This window comes from Nicotiana tabacum, chromosome 18 (genome assembly GCF_000715075.1).
Source record: "Nicotiana tabacum cultivar K326 chromosome 18, ASM71507v2, whole genome shotgun sequence".
In the NCBI taxonomy this organism is placed as follows: Eukaryota; Viridiplantae; Streptophyta; class Magnoliopsida; order Solanales; family Solanaceae; genus Nicotiana; species Nicotiana tabacum.
Genome location: NC_134097.1, coordinates 144,740,220 through 144,760,152, shown reverse-complemented (window position 1 = coordinate 144,760,152; position 19,933 = coordinate 144,740,220). Strand labels below are relative to the sequence as shown.

Below are 19,933 nucleotides of genomic sequence, written 5' to 3'. Positions count from 1 at the left end.
ATCACATGATTATTATTCCCACCCTTCGGGTTCACCACTGTATCACTTGGTAGAGCACCATTGGGACGAGTATTCAATGCTTGAGAGATTTTGCCTAATTGTACCTCTAAGTTCCGGATAAATGTGTTATGAGATGCTAATTGGGCCTCGGAATCTTGGTTCTTTTTAATATTTTGCTCGAACATGCTTTCAATTCTCCCCATATCACTTCCGGAAGAACTCGGACCTTGAGAAGGAAAGGGGGTGAATTGTTCAGTTGTTGGTACATGGGGGGCCTTTGAAAGCCTTGCCCCTGGTTACCTTGGTTCCCACTATTGTTCCACCCTCCTTGATTGTTGTTGTTGCCCTAATTATTGTTATTACCACTCCAATTCCCTTGGTTGCTTTGATTACCCCAATTATTGTTTTGGTTGTTGTTATTCCAATTACCTCTGCCTTGTTGCTGATTGTTGTTATTCCAATTACCTCCGACTTGTTGTTGATTGCCCTAATTTCCTTGAGGATGCCATTGTTGATTCGAAGAGTTTCCTCTATTCCCTTGGTAGTTATTGACATATTGGACCTCTTCGCGTTGATCATCATAACACTCATTTGAATAACCACCACCATCATTGTTGTTGTCATATTATTCACAATTACCTTGAGGTTGTTGTCCTCTTTGCCTCCTTTTCAACATAGAAACACCTTCCATTGCATTGACTTGGTGCGGGTTTTGGACTTGTTGCAATTGCGCCTTTGCCAATTGATTCATAGTTGTTGTAAGCTCGGCGATGGCTTGGCCATGATCGTGCAATTCCTTGTGCAAATGGATTACTGTGGGGTCACCTTGGGGAACATTTGCTCGGCTTTGCCATGCCGAAGAGGTGTCAGCCATTTCATCAAGTACATCACATGCCTCTTGGTAAGAAAGTTTCATAAAGTTCCTTCCAGCCAATTGGTTCACAATGCATTGATTCGTGGTGTTGATGCCCCAATAAAAGGTTTGTTGAATCATAGCCTCGGTCGTTATTAGAGCACTCTTTCACCATTGTTCTATATCTTTCATATCTCGTGCAAAGGTTCCGTTGGCTCTTTCTTAAAATCTAGAATTTCATCCCGAAGAGCTGTCATATGACTTGGAGAAAAGAACTTGGCAATAAATTGGTCCGCCAATTCATCCCATGTTGTAATAGAATGATTGGGGAACCTTTCTAACCAATCCAATGCTTTACCCCGAAGAGAAAACGGGAAAAGCCTCAATCTCAATGCATCCTCGGACACGTTTGTCTGCTTGCTACCCCAGCATGTATCCATGAACCCCCTCAAGTGCTTGTAGGCATTTTGATTGGAGGCACCCGTAAAATACCCTCTTTGCTCGAGCAAGGTCAACATAACATTTGTGATTTGAAAGTTCCCCGCCCGGATTTGGGGAGGAACAATAGCACTGGTGTATCCTTGATTTGGTAAAACTCTAGGAGCCACTCTCGGCGGTGCCGGAGGAGGGTCTGGAATATTGTTGTTCTCATTTGTATTTACATTGGCATTTCGACCTCTCCGTGGAACTTGAGATAAGACCTCATATTATTCTAGATCCTCTACCTCCTCCCCCACTATCACATTGCTGAGAGGGACATTTGCATTAAGAGTCATTTGTACCTGATTGATCGACACAAACAAAATTAGTAAACAAGAAGAAAAGAGAAGCAAAATACAAAACTAAATAAACAGATAGTCAACACCGTAAGCTCCCCGGCAACGGTGCCAAAAAGTGATCGCAGCCAAATCGACGCTACACTAAGGTAGGAAGAGCGGGTCGCAATAGCTTTTACCCGATATGAGGGTCGGGATCGATTTCCTCAAGGAGCTAGAAGTTGAGTTGGATTGTCTGTCTATCCTAGAGATGTGTTTGTACTCCTAATGTCACTTCAAACATTTTTGAGTTTTCGAATTATAACTAATTTTATAAAACTATTGAGTAACATAGTGCTAAGTTGTATCTAATGGGAAGAAGGGCACTAGGGTCGTGACACTACCTAGGTGGCTAATTGACGGGTAGATGTTACTAAAGTTCGATTGACATAATTAAGGCTTATACTATAACTATTGCACAATTTTACCCACTCTCACACCTCTCGATAGAGAGAGTGATTTTGCCTAATTGACTCTCTCGAGACCAAATGGGTAGGCAAATTAGACCAAGCAACTAGGGTTCAAGTAGGGTAATTACTCTCTCGAGGTTTAACCCATTAATTGGGACTATCATTTCTCATGAATCCATCCCAATTTCTTGTTGGGTTAATTTTGGGGTCATAGATTCTCTTTCTCAAGAAGAATTAAACCCACAAGGCTTGAATCAGTGTTTGCAACCACCAATTCTAGATTAAAATATAAAACCAACCCAAATAGCAAACACCCATAGTCAATCTCACACTAGATATCAACACTCATCAATTACCCATACTAGGGTTGAGCCACAACCCTAGCTAATGGGTTTAGCTACTCATGCTAGATAAAGAAATTGAAGAAATAGATGAAGAACTAAGCATGTTAATTAATTGCTAAAATTAATCTACAAGAATCTGTTGTAAATGTAAAGCAAAAGTGCCAAAAATGGCTACAAAAGTCGGTCTCACGAGCGCAGCTATCAACAGATCTATCTTAATACCTAAAATGGTAAAATGTTCTATTTATGCTAGGCTGGAAAAACTGGACAAAAATACCCCTGCGGGGTCAGTGCGGGCAGCATTAAATGGACCGCGGCCGCACTGGGTTCACTTTTGCTTCTCTGAACTTGGACTCCGCGGACCGCGTAGAATGGACCGCGGCCGCAGAGGGAGCTGGTATGGTCTGCGCACTCACAACCGCGGACCGCATGGCTTTGGCTTTGAAAACTTCATCTCTCTGAATCTCATGACCGCGGACCGTACAAAAGAGTAGTGCGGCCGTGGAGCCTTCACCGCGGACCGCAAGATGTGTACCGCGGCCTCACTTCTTCTAACCTGAATCACCAACTCTTTGAACCACCTAGTGCGGATGCATTCCATTTTGTGCGGTCTGCACTAGGCCTTCTTTTCTTAGATTCCTTGGTCTTTGATACTTGAGCAGGTTTCACTCCTTTTTGAGCCAATCTTTGATATTTCGTCACTTTGTCGATAAAACCTGCAATCAAGCACAACTTGTAAGCCTTTTAGGACTATTTTGTAACAATATATGATCAAAGCATAGGCATGTAGGGGCATAAAACATGTTAAAATCCTAAATTATCAAACTGTCAGTAATCAATACACATTCTCATCGATCTGTCCTTCTTCTTAACAAACAACACTGGTGCACCCCAAGGGGAAACACTAGGTCTAATGAAACCTTTCTCAAGCAAGTCTTGCAAATGTTCCTTCAACTCTTTCAACTCAGGCGAGGCCATACGATACGGTGGGATAGAAATGGGCTGAGTGCCCGGAGCCAAATCAATGCAAATATCAATATCCCTATCGAGTGGCATACCCGGCAGGTCTGAAGGGAATACCTCAGGGAACTCACGAACAACTGGCACAGAATCAATAGATGAAACCTCAGCACTGGAATCGCAAACATATTCCAAATAGGCTAAACACCCCTTCTCGGCAATACGTCGAGCCTTCACATACGAGATAACATTGCGGGTAAAATGACCAGGAGTCCCTCTCCACTCTAAACGAGGCATGGCATGACAGTCCAAGATAGCGTGGTAAGGTGATAACCAGTCCATCCTTAATATAACATCGAAATAGACCATGTCTAAAAGCAATAAATCTACACGAGTCTCAAGACCCCCAATCACCACAACACAAGAACGATGGACTCGATCGACCACAATAGAATCACCTACCGGTGTAGATACATAAATAGGAACACTCAATGAATCACTAGGCATGATCAAATATGGTGCAAATAAGATGACACATACGAGTATGTAGACCCTGGATCAAACAACACTGAAGCATCTCTATCACAAACCAGAACCGTACCTATAATAACTGCATCTGAAGTCTCAACCTCGGGCCTGGCTGGAAGAGCATAACATCGAGGCTAGGCCCCACCACCTTGAACTACATCTCTGGGACGGCCTGCAGCTGGTTGGCCTCCATCTTTAGCGGCCTAAGCTCCACCTCTAGCACCTCTACCTCCACTTCTAGCACCTCTACCCCCACCTCTAGCTGGATGGGCGGTCTGTGGAACTCCTGGTGCCTGAATCATAGCGCGGGAACCCTGTTGCTGCGACTGAGTACCCACTAACCTCGGACAAGTCCTCCTGATATGACCATACTCACCACACTCAAAACATCCACCTGAGTGTTGTGGCTGAGGAAACTGAGACTGACCCTGGCGACCCGAATGACCACCCCGAAAACTCTGGAGCGGCGGTGCACTGATAGGAGCTAGTGGTGCACTGTAGCACTACTGATCAGAATACTGCATCTACAGACCACGGCTACCTGAAGCACCATGAGAAACCTGAAGAGCTAACTGAAAGGGCCTAGGAGGATGACCTCTACCATATGAATCTCTGCCTCCCGACGAGGCACCACTGAATCTACCCGAATGATAGGGCCTCTTATCCGACCCATGACCACCTCCCTGCGACAGAACCATCTCCACTCTCCTGGCCACATTGGTCGCCTCCTAAAAAGTAATCTCAGTCCCAGCCTCCCTAGTCCTCTGAAGACAAATCAGCTGAATAAGACCATCAATAAACCTCCTCACCCTCTCTCTCTCTCTCTCTCTCTCTCTCTCTCTCTCTATCGGTAGGAAGTATGACAAGAGCATGGCGAGCTAAGTCGATGAATCTGGTCTCATACTGGGTAACCGTCATGGAACCCTGCTAGAGGCGCACAAACTGCCTCCGATAAGCCTCTCGCTGGGTAATGGGGAGAAACTTCTCCAGAAATAGCTGTGTGAACTGCTCCCAAGTCCAAGGTTGGCGAACCGGCTGGCCTGGCCAAGCAATAATCTCTCCACCAAGTCTTGGCGGATCCAGACAAGCGAAATGTAGCAAAATCGACCCCATTGGTCTCAAAAATACCCATGTTCCTGAGAACCTCGTGGCAGTTGTCTAGATAATCCTGGGGATCCTTAGTAGATGCACCGCTGAAAGTAGAAGTGAAGATATTGGTGAACTTATCCAGCCTCCACAAAGCATCGGCAGACATAGCTGCTCCATTGCCGGTCTGAGCTACCACACCCGGCTGAACTGCTCCAACTGGCTGAACCGCTAGAGTCTGAATTAGGGGAGTTACCTACTCCGGAGTGCAAGTAGTAGGAGTTTGGGCCCCTCCTCCAGCCTGAGAGACGGTTGGTGCTACAGAAAGCAAGCCCGCTCGGGTGACACTCTCTATGAGGCCCACTAATCGGACAAGAGCATCCTGAAGGACTGGGGTAGCAATAAACTCCTCTGGGACCTGAGCTGAGCCTACCAGAGCTACTGGGCCAGAACCTCGTCATCAAAGTCAACCTGAGGCTCTGCTACTAGGGCTGCTGCTCGGGGCTGAGCTCTACCCCTACCTCGGCCTCTAGCCCGGCCTCGGCCTCGCCCTCTACCCATCGTGAGAGCTGTTGCAAGGGGCTCGGGCTGCTGAGCGGTAGATGAGGAAGCACATGTTCTCGCCATATAAAGAACAGAGTAGAGATTCAATTAGCATTGAGAAACAAAACCGCACAACATGAAGAACAAATGTGAAGTTTTCCTAACTCTGTAGCCTCTGGGGGATAAATACAGACGTTTTCGTACCGTTACCTCAGACTCTACTGAGCTTGTCCGCGAATTATGAGACCTATGCAACCTAGAGCTCTGATACCAACTTGTCACGATCCGGAATTCCCACCCTCGAAAGTCGTGATGGCACCTATTCGTAGAAGCTAGGCAAGCCACGAACTTAGAAATCTTTAACTCTTCTGTTTTAATCTTTTTTTACAACTTATATTAATAAGTGATAAACATCTAAATGACATCGGAATATGAGATTTAAGCGGAAGTCTTAAATAAATATAAAACCAAAATGTTTCGAAAGTCAACACATGCCTCTACCCAGAAACTGGTGTCACAATATCCACGGACTACTAAGAGTACTACATACAACAGTTTGAAGGAAAAATAACATTGTTTGTCTCGGATACATGAGATAACAGAACATAATAAAAGATAGAGGAGTCGTCGGTCCTGCGGATGCCTGTAAGGCTACCTCGGTGTCTCGGTGGACTGAAGGCTGGCTCCCCTACTGCTGCTGATCAAGTGTCACTCCGGTATCTGCACAGAGTGTAGAGTGTAGTATCAGCACAACCGACCCCATGTGATGGTAAGTGTCTGGCCTAACCCGGCGAGGTAGTGATGAGGCTAGGACCAAACTCCAGGTAAACCTGTGCAGTTATATAATATATGGCGGAAAATAAACAGGAATAAGCATTTTAAAATGGGAAGGGGTACATGCTTGGGGGAAACATATCAAGACCAACAGAAACTTAATAAAATATGAAAGGATAGCTCGATATCTACAACAATACAATAACAATACTGTTGCGGCGCGCAACCCGATCCCTTATCATTTAACATTGTTGCGGCGTGCAACCCGATCCACATATATATAAATGTTGCTTGTTAAAATATGAAAGGACAGCTCAATACCTACAACGATACAATAAAAATAATGTTGCGGCGCGCAACCCGATCCCTTATCATTTAACATTGTTGCGGCGTGCAACCCGATCCACATATATATAGCTGTTGCGGCGCGCAACCCGAACCAATATAATATCTGTTGTGACGTGCAACCCGATCCACATATATATAGCTGTTGCAGCGTGCAACCCGATCCCTTATCATTTAACATTGTTGCGGCGTGCAACCCGATCCACATATATATAGTTGTAGCGACGTGCAACCCGATCAAATATAATATCTGTTGCGGCGTACAACTCGATCCAATATAATATCCATTACGGCGTGCAACCGGATCCAATATAATATCCGTCGCGGCGTGCAGCTCGATCCAATAGAATATCTGTTGCGGCGTGCTACCCGATCCAATATAATATCTGTTGCAACGTGCAACCCGTTCCAATATAATATCTGTTGCGGCGTGCAACCCGATCCAATATAATATCTGTTGCGGCATGCAACCCGATCCAATATAATATCTGTTGCGGCGTGCAACCCATTCCAATATAATATCTGTTGCGGTGTGCAACCCGATCCAATATAATATCTGTTGCGGTGTGCAACCCGATCCAATATAATATCTGTTGCGGTGTGCAATCCGATCCAATATAATATCTGTTGCGGCGTGCAACCCGTTCTAACTATACAGTCAACAATAATCATAATTAACCATCCCGGTAAGGGATCAACAATAGACTACACTATCCCGGCAAGGGAACTCAGCAGTACAAGTATATACGTCCCGGAAAGAGAGAATCAGCTATAACCAATTTTATCTCAACTCCTACTCGTCTCAATTACCACCATTTCTCAATCATAAGTAGATTCCACGATAAACAACTAAGTCTTTGCTCAATATCAAGAATTTACTCACTATTTCAACCATAGTAACATTCAAGAATACAACAAGTACCAATTTCAGACTCACGGTCATGCTTGACACCAATGTATAGATACTCTTCACCATGCCTATACGTCGTACTCAACAAGAAGCAAATAGCAAATAGGACTCAACTCTTAATCCCTCAAGCTAAGGTTAGACCGGACACTTACCTCGATGTCACGAACGCAATTCAAGCCTCAACTATCGCTTTACCTCTTGATTCCACCACCAACTCGCTCGTATCTAGCCACACGTCAATTAATTATATTAATAAATGTTAAATGAATCAATTTGAATGCATGAAAATGGATTTTCCAAAAGTCAAAATCGTCCCCCGGGCCCACATTGTCAAAACCTGAGGTTCGAATCAAAACCCGCTCACCCATTCCCCACGAACTCAAATATATAATTTGTTTTGAAATCGAACCTTATATAGAGGTCCAAATCCCAATTTGAAAAACCTAGGTTCTACCCAAAACACCCAATTTCCCCCATGAAAATCATTGATTTGAAGTTGAAATCATGTTAAAAGATGTTAATGATTGAAGAAAACTAGTTAAAAATGACTTACAATTGATTTGGAGAAGAAAGGTTGTTTGAAAAATCGCTTCTTATGTTTTTGGGGTTTTAAAAAATGAAAAACAACTGAAAATTCCGTCTATTTATACCCCTCTCAGACCCCCTGTGCGGACAGCACAAAATGGACTGCGGTCGCACAGGCCTTCCTGAGGGTACTGCGGTCCAGTGCCCTTTGCGGACCGCACGAAATGGACTGCGCCGCACAGGCCTCCACCGTGCACTGCACAAAGCCGACCGCGGACCGTACTAGCCCCCTTCCGCGGTCGCACACGTTTTTGTGCGGACCGCACTGGCAGGTTCAGAGACCTGCAACTTCTCTGAACCTGCAACAACTGTGTTTTTAGGCCTAAGACATCCCGGAATCTATCTAAAACTCACCCGAGCCCTCGGGGCTCCAAACCAAATATACACAAAATCCTCAAAAATATTTTACGGACTTATTCGCGCAATCAAATCGTCAAAATAACATCATGAACATCAAATTAAATCTCGAGATCAATGAAATTTCCTCAAAATTTCTTTAAACATCAACTTTGCGATTTAAGTCCGGATCACGTCATATGACATCCGTTTTTTACCAAATTCCACAGAAACGTCTTAAATCATATATAAGACCTGTATCGGGCGCCGGAACTAAAATACGGGTCTGATACCATCATGTTCTAAACAAATTTAATTTCAATTTTTCTTAAACAATTTCAGAAAATCATTTCCTTTAAAAATTAATTTGTTGGGCTTGGGACCTCAGAATTCGATTCCGGGCATACGCCCAAGTCCCATATTTTCCTACGGACCCTCCGGGACCGTCAAATCATGGGTCCAGGTCCGTTTATCCAAAACGTTGATCGAAGTCAAATTTATTTATTTTACAGTCAAGTTTATCATTTTTCATAGATTTTACCCATTTAAGTTGTCCGGCTACGCGCCTGGACTATGCACGCAAATCGATGTGACTCTAAATAAGGTTTTCAAGGCCTCGGAAATACAGAATTTAATTTAAAGAAAAGGTCATCACACACTTCTGGTGATTAACAAAATTTAGTTACAATGAGATATACGAAACATAACCATTTTTGGTGGTTGTATATATCTTACTCTACTGGAGTTTAAGTGGATCTAACAATGTTATCCACTTTGTAATCCTATATTAAAATAATTAGAATGAAAACAAATACCAAAATAGGTATTGTATACATAACATATAACCAAGTAGGCGATGATAAAAAATATTAAAATATAAACAAAAGGCTCAAATTAAATTACGCAAATCTGACCACTCCAGATGTAAGTGATATTTACATCACTACTATCAAGAAGAAAAACGCATCATCTTAAAGATATAATCAGCCTTATAATATTTGGAATGAACAAGATCTAACCACGAACGTAACAGCGTCGCATTACATCAGAAATGAACACTTTTCGAGAAAGCACGCGTTCTGAATGCCTCCTCTGTCGGCAAGAGAGAGAGAATGTGATGGAAAAGAGAATCCGGCAACTCACTGATTCGATCTACAGTTGTTGAATCGTTGGAAGCCATCTTTGGTTTTTTTGATAATTTTCCAGGCTTCAAATCCAAATAATACAGTAGCCCCTTGTCATACTTTCCCTACTAATACATCAGCCTTTTTCCCGTTTTCACTTTCTTGAAATTCAAGTTTCTCTGGAATTTCTTCAATATAATACGAAGACCCAATTTCAAATTCCCGAAATTTTGGGGCCACGTAACAATTCTTTTCACTTACTTGATAACATGTTATAAAATAAAGATTGTAAAGTAAAGACAGATATAAAGAGAAACTGATATATTATTCGAGTTCAAATGAATCTACATAATGAATTGAAATATACTCTATTTATAGAAAAAAGAAAGTTGTTGTGTAAGCTGTTACTACAAGCTGCTGTGTAAACTGCTATTGTACAGATATAAATAATCTTCTACCGAGGGTAATGTTTATCTATAATGGAGTACCGAAAGGATAAGCTTCTACCGAAAGTATAAGCTTTTTCACGAGGCTTATTTCCAATAAAATACTAAATAGATAAACATATTTACGACGGAGTCCCGTTATTTACAACGGAGTACTAAATAAACATCCATAATATACATATTTATAACACTTGTCACATAAATTAAATTACTTATTGTTATCAAAGGGACGCCCGTCTTAATTATCATGAAAAAGACCAAGAAGTAAGGTTTAAGATGGAATGGACAAGTTCAATTTGCCAAGAAGCAACCGCACAATTTTCTTCTTATAATCATCGGATATCTGAAATTCACTAATCCGATTAATTTAAATTCGCGTCGTATATATCCCATTTAAGGGGAAGAGCTCTCTATCAGTTGCGATTTCTCTATTCTTAAAGTTCCAACGTGTCTAATTAAGGGTTAGAGCAGGGGCTGTCCAAGGGTCAAGCCACTAAAGCACGGGCTTTAGGCCCCCAAATTTTAGGGGCCCCAAATTTTATTTTATTTTTTTATTTGTATTTGTATTGAGACCCTCTGAATTCGTATCGCATAAGGCCTAATAAAAGAGAAAATATATTTTAAGAGGAGTAGTTTTTTAACCACATGGCTCGAACCCAATATATCTAATTTAAGGTAAGTTGGGTCATATACATCTCACAACAATCTTTAAAGATAAGGTCTAATATAATAGTTACTTTAAAATAAGAAAGTAAAATATTTTATAAAAGGTAAAGATAACTTTTAATTTAGTATTGATGTAACCGTTTGAGCACAAATTGAAAAAAGAGAATCACTCCCCCTAAACCCTTGTCATGAATATAAAAAATTTTATTATTTAAATTTTACGATTGACATCATTAGTGATGTACCTATATTATTTTTCTCCTTTTACATTTCTCACTAAAAACGTGTAATAAACATTTAGAATCCATTTGTTGTTATCTTCAATAGTTCAAGTCTTATTTTTTATCATTCTCATCAGAAAACGGGTACTACATTCTTATATTCTCTTTCTTGGTTTCTCAAAAAAAAAATTAAGTTTCGATAAGTTATATTGTTCTCAAAGAAAAGAGTGTTATTTTTTTCTATAAAAAACAATAGTTGAAGAGTAGTGTTGAATAAAACCATATTGTGCATTCTTTTTTTTTTTGTTCCTCTTTTTCCTTCAAGTTTCAAACTTTACAACAAGTATATTAGAGCATCGAAAATTATTTCGATATCAAGTTATTAAATTCTTGAATCTGGTTCTATTATCTAAGATCAACCAGTGGCGGATCTAGGATTTTATGTTCGTGAGTGCTTAATTTTTCTTAATGTGTAGTAACTACTTAATTTTTTGGTTGGTAGGTGCTTTCTTTTCCTTTTATATCAGATGCCTCAAATTTCTTATATAATTATACATATTCTATGTAAAGTTTAATGGGTGCTGAAGCACCTAAATTTAGTACGTAGCTCCGCCCCTGAGATCAACAATATCTTAGGAGAGATCAAATGATTTATAAAATAAATTATTAACAACTTTACATCTTAACAAGCTAGAAAAATAGATTTTAATTAAAATATATAGATAATTTTTTTTCCTGAAAGGCACCTGATTAAATAGTGGCTTTAGACCACCATTTTTTTTGAGCCACCCTAGGTTAGAGGAATCTAATCCACCGTATCGTACTTCTTGGTGGTCCATGCACGTACATATCTAATGGCTAAGACATTATTAAACTCAAAATATTTTCCACATAATCTGTTGTTTCATCTAGTAATAATTTTCTTTACGGTACGTGGTCCCAGAAGAAGCCGGTGATCGGAAAAAAAAAAAGTATTTACATCTTATAGCTGCAAAAGTATATATATATATATATAAATATATCGATTATTATTTTGAGAGTCACTATATACAATGTCATTTTCCCCTAATTTATATTCATAAGATGCATGGGGCTCACTATTAAAGCTCTATAGCCACAAATTCTCTTGCCAAGATAATGACTATTCCAATGTCACAAATATCCATTGGCTTAAAATTTTTTATCTGGATAAGCAAATAGATGACAACCCAATGAACATTCACTATCTCTCTTGCTCTTTTTGTTGCTTTTCCACTTGTACATATAACATTCTAACTAACAAAAATAAAACATTTCTTGTTCAAAGTTCTTACTCAAACACACATACAAGAAATCTATAAACCTTTCCAATGGCTTCCATCACAATGACATCTTCTTTCTTGGGCGGCTCCGTCGTAGCCCGGGCCAAAGCCACCGCCGCCACCCGCGGCGGGGTTGTCATGGTGAAGGCCAGCTCAGAAAATAATGTAGTGATGAACAAGAAGGAAGAGAGCAACAAAAGCGGGAGGAGGGAGTTGTTCTTCGCCGTGGGGGCAGCCGCCGCTTGCTCCGTCGCCAAGGTGGCGATGGCCGACGAGGAAGAGCCGAAGAGGGGAACGGCGGAGGCCAAGAAGAAGTACTCTTCAGTTTGTGTTACAAATCCAACTGCAAGAATTTGCCGCTACTGATAAAGTTAGAGGGAAGTTTATAAATTACAATATGCATGTTCTTTTGTAATACATTATGGATGTAAAAACCTGTTCTTTCATGTGATTTAATATTTTACTTTTCACGGATCATAGAAAATATTTGCAAAATTACGTTACTTATAAGGTAACAAGGTAAATCCGTAGGATCAGGCATTAATTAATTGGACAAATTGAATAACATACCAGATGTTCTTTTTTAATCTTTTGCCATAATACATCATTACAATAAACAAAAGCTATGAATTGAATTTAGATCCTATTAGCACCCAAAAAAAGTTATGTCGCTAAATCCTTAAGTACAAGGATATTATGGATTGAAATCCGTGGCTAATCCGTTTTATTATAGACTTTTCCATTTTAGCGTATGCCATTAATTTAACTAGTCTTGCAAGATTTACAAGATGACCACACTTCTTATGCAAGATATATTTTTAACTAATCAATTTACTCAAACTATACACTCTCTCCACCTTAATTGTTATCCGTTTTTTAGAGTTAAATTGATGTTTGAACTTTGTCCTGTGTGAAATTGGATAGTAGCAAGTCAGTCAATATATTACCTATTAGGAAAATACCTCGAGTTGAGTATGCTACTGGCAAAAAATGAGACAATTCACACTCAAATATGCAATCATGAACAACTGAATGGTGAAGAGGACCACATTTTTATCAATTTAATTCTCTAGAGTCATCTGGAGAAAACAAAGAACCAAAGCAACATAAGTTCATTTGACACCACAAATTTTGTGGATAAGGTTTTGGATCCAATTGGATGATACCCTCATAGCATTACCCCTCGTCACATTTAAATCTTAACCAAAAGACAAACTTTGGATCTCTGAAAGAAAATTAAAACCTTCCAACAATGGCTTCTCTACCAAGTTCATCCTCATTCCTTGGCAACTTAGCCACCACCATATCCAACCCGCCTCCGGCGACCACTCGGGGAAAGATTGTGATGGTTAAAGCCTCTAAGATTGAGAAGACTGAGATAAACAGAAAGGAAGAGATTAGCAGTGGCAGGAGAGAATTGGCTTTTGCGTTGCTAGCTTCTGCTGCTGCAAGTTCATTTGCAAGAATTGCCATGGCAGAGGAGGAGCCGAAGCGCGGTACACCAGAGGCAAAGAAGAAGTATGCCCCAATTTGTGTCACAATGCCCACAGCTAGAATATGCCACAAGTAAGAATTTTCATGTGCTATGATGTATGCAGAACTTAGCAGTACAAATAAATAATAAGAGTGACTATTTCACTATTGCTTCAATCATGTAAATGTGAAATTTCCAATTTCAAGGTTCACATCATGACCACAAAAGTGCTTGGCAATCTGTACATGTCAAAGTAGAAAGTAGAATCGAACACCACCACTTTAGTTGGTCTTTTTCTTTCTTATGAGAGGTGCTATGATGTCAAAATCTGTAGAAAAGAGCTCAATCTAGTGTAATGTGTTACAAAGAGCTATTCATTACGTTTACAACCAGCTAACTATCTCAAAAAAACAAGCATATACCATATGAAAATTGATACATTCAGAGCAATTCCATTGTGTCAAAGCAAAGTACAATGGACGAGGTAGGTGGTATGGGAGTGGGGAGGTGAAATACTGCTCTGGCCCTCTGGCAGCATCAGTAAACTAAGTGGAAATCCTAATCCTATGTGCTTTATTCCCCAAAGCAGGGGCAGGGAAGAACAGTTTTGACACATCAAAAAGGTCCTAATGTAAACAGCAAACATGAATAAATCAAGGAGCAGACAGACTAACTCGAAACAACACCTTTAAAAACACAGCAAATTTGGACATGTACAGGAGGTTTAAAAGACAATCCTCTAAAAAAATCAAGAGAAAAAACAGACCATTGTAAGATCTTGTTTACTCTTCAAATAGAAACGAAAAATGAACAAGGAAAAGAAACTGCAGGGTACTGTTGGTCTACAAGTGAAGTACTACAAAGCTTGCAGAATATACGTCAAAATTCTCCACTTGTTTCAACTGTTACCAATAGATAACAGGCTAAAGACATGGGCACCAGTTATACCTCCTTGCTCAATCTTGCTATTTTGCAACAGGAAAGACATGGTCAGTCCATACTTTTCCCATTTTGCTGGGAAGCAACATAATTGCGCACCACTTCAATTGCTAATTGATGGGCATTTTTATCTTGGATGCTTGCAAGTGCATCCATGGCTTCGTAAGTCTCTCTATCAGCAAATAGCTTCAAGTTATATCGAGATGATGACTCAGGGATGCCTTCCCATTTTTCAACAAACTCCCCAAGTTTCTCAAATCCCTGGAATAAAATTATAATCCATAAGATAAGAATATTATATGATTCAGATTCCCCATTCAAAGAATATAGAATGAAAGAAAAATGATGTTTTCTGTTTCAATCAGATTACCTTTTAACAAATACAATGTTATCTACTAAAAGAAGTGTTCCTTACCATGCGGTTTGTGAAGTCGCCAAATGATTCTTTAGATTGTCGCTTTCTTCTCCAATGGAAAAATAAAGGCTCCAGAACTTTTTCAAGATCCTGAACCTTAAGCTTATCCTTGAAAGTTTTTGCCAATGAAGTTTGATTGGGAGTTCCACCGAGCCAGATCTAAAACAAACACATTATAAGTTTCATTAGCGCTCGGGTTTAGACAATCTAGGTCACCATAACCATAGATGCTAAACTACAGCAACAACACAATAGATCTCAACGAAGTTTGAATTTCAACTACCTGATAGCTGTTTGGACCATCTCCAACCAAGCCAAGTTCAGCCATGTATGGTCGAGCACACCCATTAGGACATCCTGTTATCCTTATGACAACAGATTCACTGTACTTCAGACCAACCTGGAACCACGAAGGTCAATCTCATTCAATATACACCAGCAACCGATTGTACAACTAATAATTTAGAAAGGGCAATACTTCATACCCTTTCAAAAATAGCTCGAACACGCTTGAGGATGTCAGGTATTCCACGCTCAGCTTCAGTTATTGCAAGAGGACAAAGAGGAAAAGCCGGGCAGGCCATTGCTGTTAGATTGAGTGGATCCACATACCTAGGTTGCTTTTCAAGAAAAAATAATAAAGATTACCCAAGAAGAAGACCATAATGAAATGCCAAAAACAAAAACTTCAGTGCATAGGACCATCAGGAAAAGTGAGCAACTCTCTATTTTCTGTATTCTAGAAGTTTTTATTAAGGAAAACTAGAGGAAATTCGCATCAGCTCCCTGGTTCACCTAGCCCTCCTAATAAAACATATATGCCACTTCATTCACATTAAGAAACAGCAGCTCAAATTTTCGAAACTCCTGTATAGGTAAATATATGCGAGTAACAAACCCGCAAGTACAAACTTTGCAAAATTTCAGTAGTATGTGTACCGTAAAGTAATAACATTCAGTTGACACTCGTCCTCCGAACCCCAACCATTCTTTTGGGTCGGAAGTAGTAGTAAAAAGTGAAATGCAAAAATTGGGGGGAGGAGACTATCAGACAACTCCTAGGATTTATTGGAACTCCAGCACTTTTAACAGGTTTATACCTATTTCAGATATTGCATTCCATAAGCACTTTTTTAATTAGACGTACAACCATTTTGTGTATTATGGCATTCCATAATCATGCATACCTTCAAAGACACTGCTATGCAAAACCTGTCTACTTATTGAGAATCTAATAATTCATTCATGGAAAGCATATATGGATCAACTGAATACTTCCTTACCAGCAAACCACCCTGTGCAAGAACTGTGGTGATGGGGCGCTTCCACGCTTGTCGAATATTGCACAATATAATATTCTGGTTTGGTGTGAGACGCACATTCAGATTATACTTCTCAATAACTTCCCTGAGTGCCTTCTTCATCGCTCCTTTTACACGACCATTGTCAACATGTAGACCACAAAACAAGCTACCATCTCCCTGACAAAAGTATTTGAAGAACACAGCAGATATATCAAGGGTAAACACCACAATAACCACTAGTATGGAACTAATTGCCAGAAATGAAAGTTTGATGAGTTTCTACTGCAGACTTACCGCTTCGTGCCATCCCAAATAACTCTTGAATTCCCACTCAGGCAATTCACGGCAAGGTTGAAACTTCTTTCCATAATACTGTTCAGTGACAGATCGAAACTTCTCGATTCCCCATGAGCTGAGTAAATATTTCAATCTGCTGTATCTGCGATCATCTCTTCTGCCGTTTTCTCTTTGAGTAACAACAATGGCTTTAACAGCATAGAGTATATCCTCTTTAGGCACATAACCTAATGGCTCTGCCAATCGAGGAAAAGTGGTTTCCATCCTATGAGTTCGCCCCATACCACCACCAACCTGCAAAAGACGTCAAGGATAACTTACATTAGTCCCCAGAACAAGCAAAGGGAGAAAGAAGAAAGAGCCTAGATTGTCTTCTTACATATATGTTGAATCCCTGAGGCTCTCCATCCTCATTAGATACAACAACAACACCTATATCATTTGTGAAAATGTCCACCGAGTTATCAGTTGGCACGGTAACTGCAATTTTGAACTTCCTTGGCAAGAACTGAGTTCCATAAATGGGTTCAGGTGAGTCAGGGAAGTTTGTTCCATGGGAGTTATCATTTCGAGCTTTCACAACTTCAGGAGGTTCTGCTGTCATAACTTTCTCCCCATCCACCCAAACGTCATAGTAAAATCCAGACTGGGGAGTTAAAAGTGCTGCAATGTTATCAGCTGTTTGTTTAGCAAACATATAATCTTTTTTAGCAAATGGGGCAGCTGGAGCAAGAACGTTCCTATTGAGGTCACCACATGCACCAAGAGTTGAACCCATGTTTTTGATGATTGTACTCATTACTGTCTTGAGATTTTTTTTCAAGACCCCATGCAGCTGAAAGGTCTGTCTTGTTGTCAAACGAAGTGTCCCAATCCCAAATTGGTCAGCAAGATCATCCATGACCAAGTAGAGTCTGTTTGGTACCTCCCCACCAGGGTTCTTTGTCCGAAGCATGAATGAGTATGATCTTCCCCCACGCTCATCTCTGTCGTATTGCATATAGCTTCCATGGAACTTGATCAATTGTGTTGCAGCCTCATTGATGTTGGGGGCATCATTTAGAATCTCCTCATTAAGAGGATACCTTATGAAGTTACTCTGTTCTTTGAATATTTCAACCTTACTACGCTTGGGCTCCACTGCAGCTGGCTTTGCTGGCTGCAAAAGATCAACGGATGTGTTAGGCTTTACAAAGATTAACCATGCACACAGTAAAATGAAAAATGACAGAATTTCTCCAGCATTAGGCTTATGAAACATAAATTGCAGTAGTGGTTTACAAAGTTGTGGTTTTTCCTTCTTATGACACAATCAATAAACAAAAAATTAAAAATAAGCAAAAGGCAAAACGAAATAATTTGAATATCCAGACTTTTTACCTTTTGAATGATTAAAAGTCGAGCCTTTACTAGCAAAAAATATGTAGACTTTACTTTTTATTTTAAAAAAAAAGTTTTTGAATATGTATAATTTACTAGCAAAAAGCAATGTAATTATATTCCAGCTCAGAAAACTGTCAAACTACCTTAGTTAAAAATAAAAAAATAAAAAAATCATGGCATATACAAAAGAAACATGAAAAACAAATCACAGCAATTCAATCAGTTCGTACATAGAGCTGCAAAAAAAAAAAAGGAACCAAAATGATTTTCTAAAAGGTTAAAAGTAAAATTGACAAAAGGTGGCGGAAATTGCTTGAAATTTAAAAAATTTAAGGGGACAAGGACAATAGTCAAATTACCTTGGATTTTAAAAAAGAAAAAAACTCAAAAAATGCATGGAATACGAAAATCGAAACAAATTCACCAAAAAAACACATCGACACTTCAATCAATAGGCAACAAAAAACATTTCATTAAAAATTAAATTAAAGCATCAGGAAAAGTAAATTAAAATGGACAAAAGTAAGCTTTTTTTATACCGTAGATACGGCGCGGACAATAGAACTAGGATTCGACGGGGAAAAGGACTGAAAAACGTGAAGACGCCTGCTAAGCAACAGCGAATTGGAGGTGCTTTTTAACCCGGAGAAGTTGTGAATTTGGAGCTTGGGGTTCGGGTCATCGGCGACGGCGATGTTAATCGCTGCTCCAAACGACATCGTCATCCTTACCCCTAGCGAATAACAAATAGATAAATAAAGCTAGGGTTTTTACGAACAGAGAAATTTGTGAAAATGGCGGAGAGAGTGTATTACAGATATATTTGAGGGAGTGGGTGAAAGGGAATATTTGGGTGGTGAAGAAGGAGGGCGGAGGATTGATGGCTTTCTTTAGTGCTTCGTCACGTGCCTAGCACGAGACAGTATCTTTTGCCTCTTCACGCGCCGATAATTGGTCTCAATTAATGCGACCTACAGTTGCACTTACATCCCAAACCGTTATTTATCTCAACTTAGAATGCATATAAATCATATTTCACATATACCTACCCACAAAAATTACACACTAATAAAATAAATTCAGCTAAACTGCACATCTTGAAAAAAAAATACTAATAACAAGATTTGATAATGACAAGATTATAAATGAACTTAAAAATGTAATAAAATTAAGATTGAGCATTTTAAATAGTACAAAGATAATTTGTACGTTTTTTATTTTTTAATATTGACATGAATTGATAAGCTTTTATAGTATGGAATAATGTGATTTTATAAATAAAAAAAATTGTGCTCGAGTCTCGACTCGTCAACAATTAAAATATTTATCTTAGTTGTCATATTTAACTTGGTGATTTTGTGATTGCATCTTAAATGATTGTGCTAATTTGTCTTTAAATTATTTAATGAAACTTGGCTTATATGTAGTAGATATTTGAAAGTAACTCATAGATATATAAACCAAATATCTTAATTGTGAGTTTGGCTATTAGCACAGGCGAATTCAATATGGAAAACTTACACAAATATTTCAAATAAGTGTCAACTTACCAACATCTAGTCATTAGTCATAGACTTACCAAAACTAATCAAGTACATATAAAAATTGAAAAACTAAATAAATAAGGTTCTTTCTCTCAAAGAATCACATGCAAAAATCACTTTCCTTATTTTCAAGCGTGATTAACAATATTAGATGCAAGACGGAAAGGAAATTTCATGAATGAGGTAACAATAGGGTGATGAAATACAAATATATATATATATATATATATATATATATATATATATATATATATATATATATATATATATATATATATATATATATAATATTCCAAAAATCTAAGCAAAAATGAAACTTTTTCAACGGGT

The 19,933-nt window shown here is 39.3% G+C and overlaps 3 protein-coding genes across 3 annotated transcripts; 2 read left to right on the top strand and 1 right to left on the bottom strand.

Moving 5' to 3' along the window:
• Window positions 1-12,295: 12,295 nt before the first annotated feature.
• LOC107780887 (photosystem II 5 kDa protein, chloroplastic) lies at window positions 12,296-12,613 on the top strand. Its single transcript, XM_016601499.2, has one exon. The coding sequence runs from the start codon at window positions 12,296-12,298 to the stop codon at window positions 12,611-12,613; it is 318 nt and encodes a 105-aa protein (XP_016456985.1).
• An 886-nt stretch (window positions 12,614-13,499) lies between these two features.
• LOC107780888 (photosystem II 5 kDa protein, chloroplastic-like) lies at window positions 13,500-13,817 on the top strand. Its single transcript, XM_075236428.1, has one exon. The coding sequence runs from the start codon at window positions 13,500-13,502 to the stop codon at window positions 13,815-13,817; it is 318 nt and encodes a 105-aa protein (XP_075092529.1).
• Window positions 13,818-14,440: 623 nt separating this feature from the next.
• LOC107780886 (sulfite reductase 1 [ferredoxin], chloroplastic) lies at window positions 14,441-18,884 on the bottom strand. The gene is given in 8 exon segments (NM_001325304.1): window positions 14,441-14,921; window positions 15,076-15,234; window positions 15,359-15,475; window positions 15,561-15,695; window positions 16,359-16,556; window positions 16,674-16,970; window positions 17,056-17,835; window positions 18,599-18,884. Coding segments are annotated over 8 exon segments (2,082 nt in total). The 5' UTR covers window positions 18,785-18,884; the 3' UTR covers window positions 14,441-14,711.
• Window positions 18,885-19,933: the final 1,049 nt, after the last annotated feature.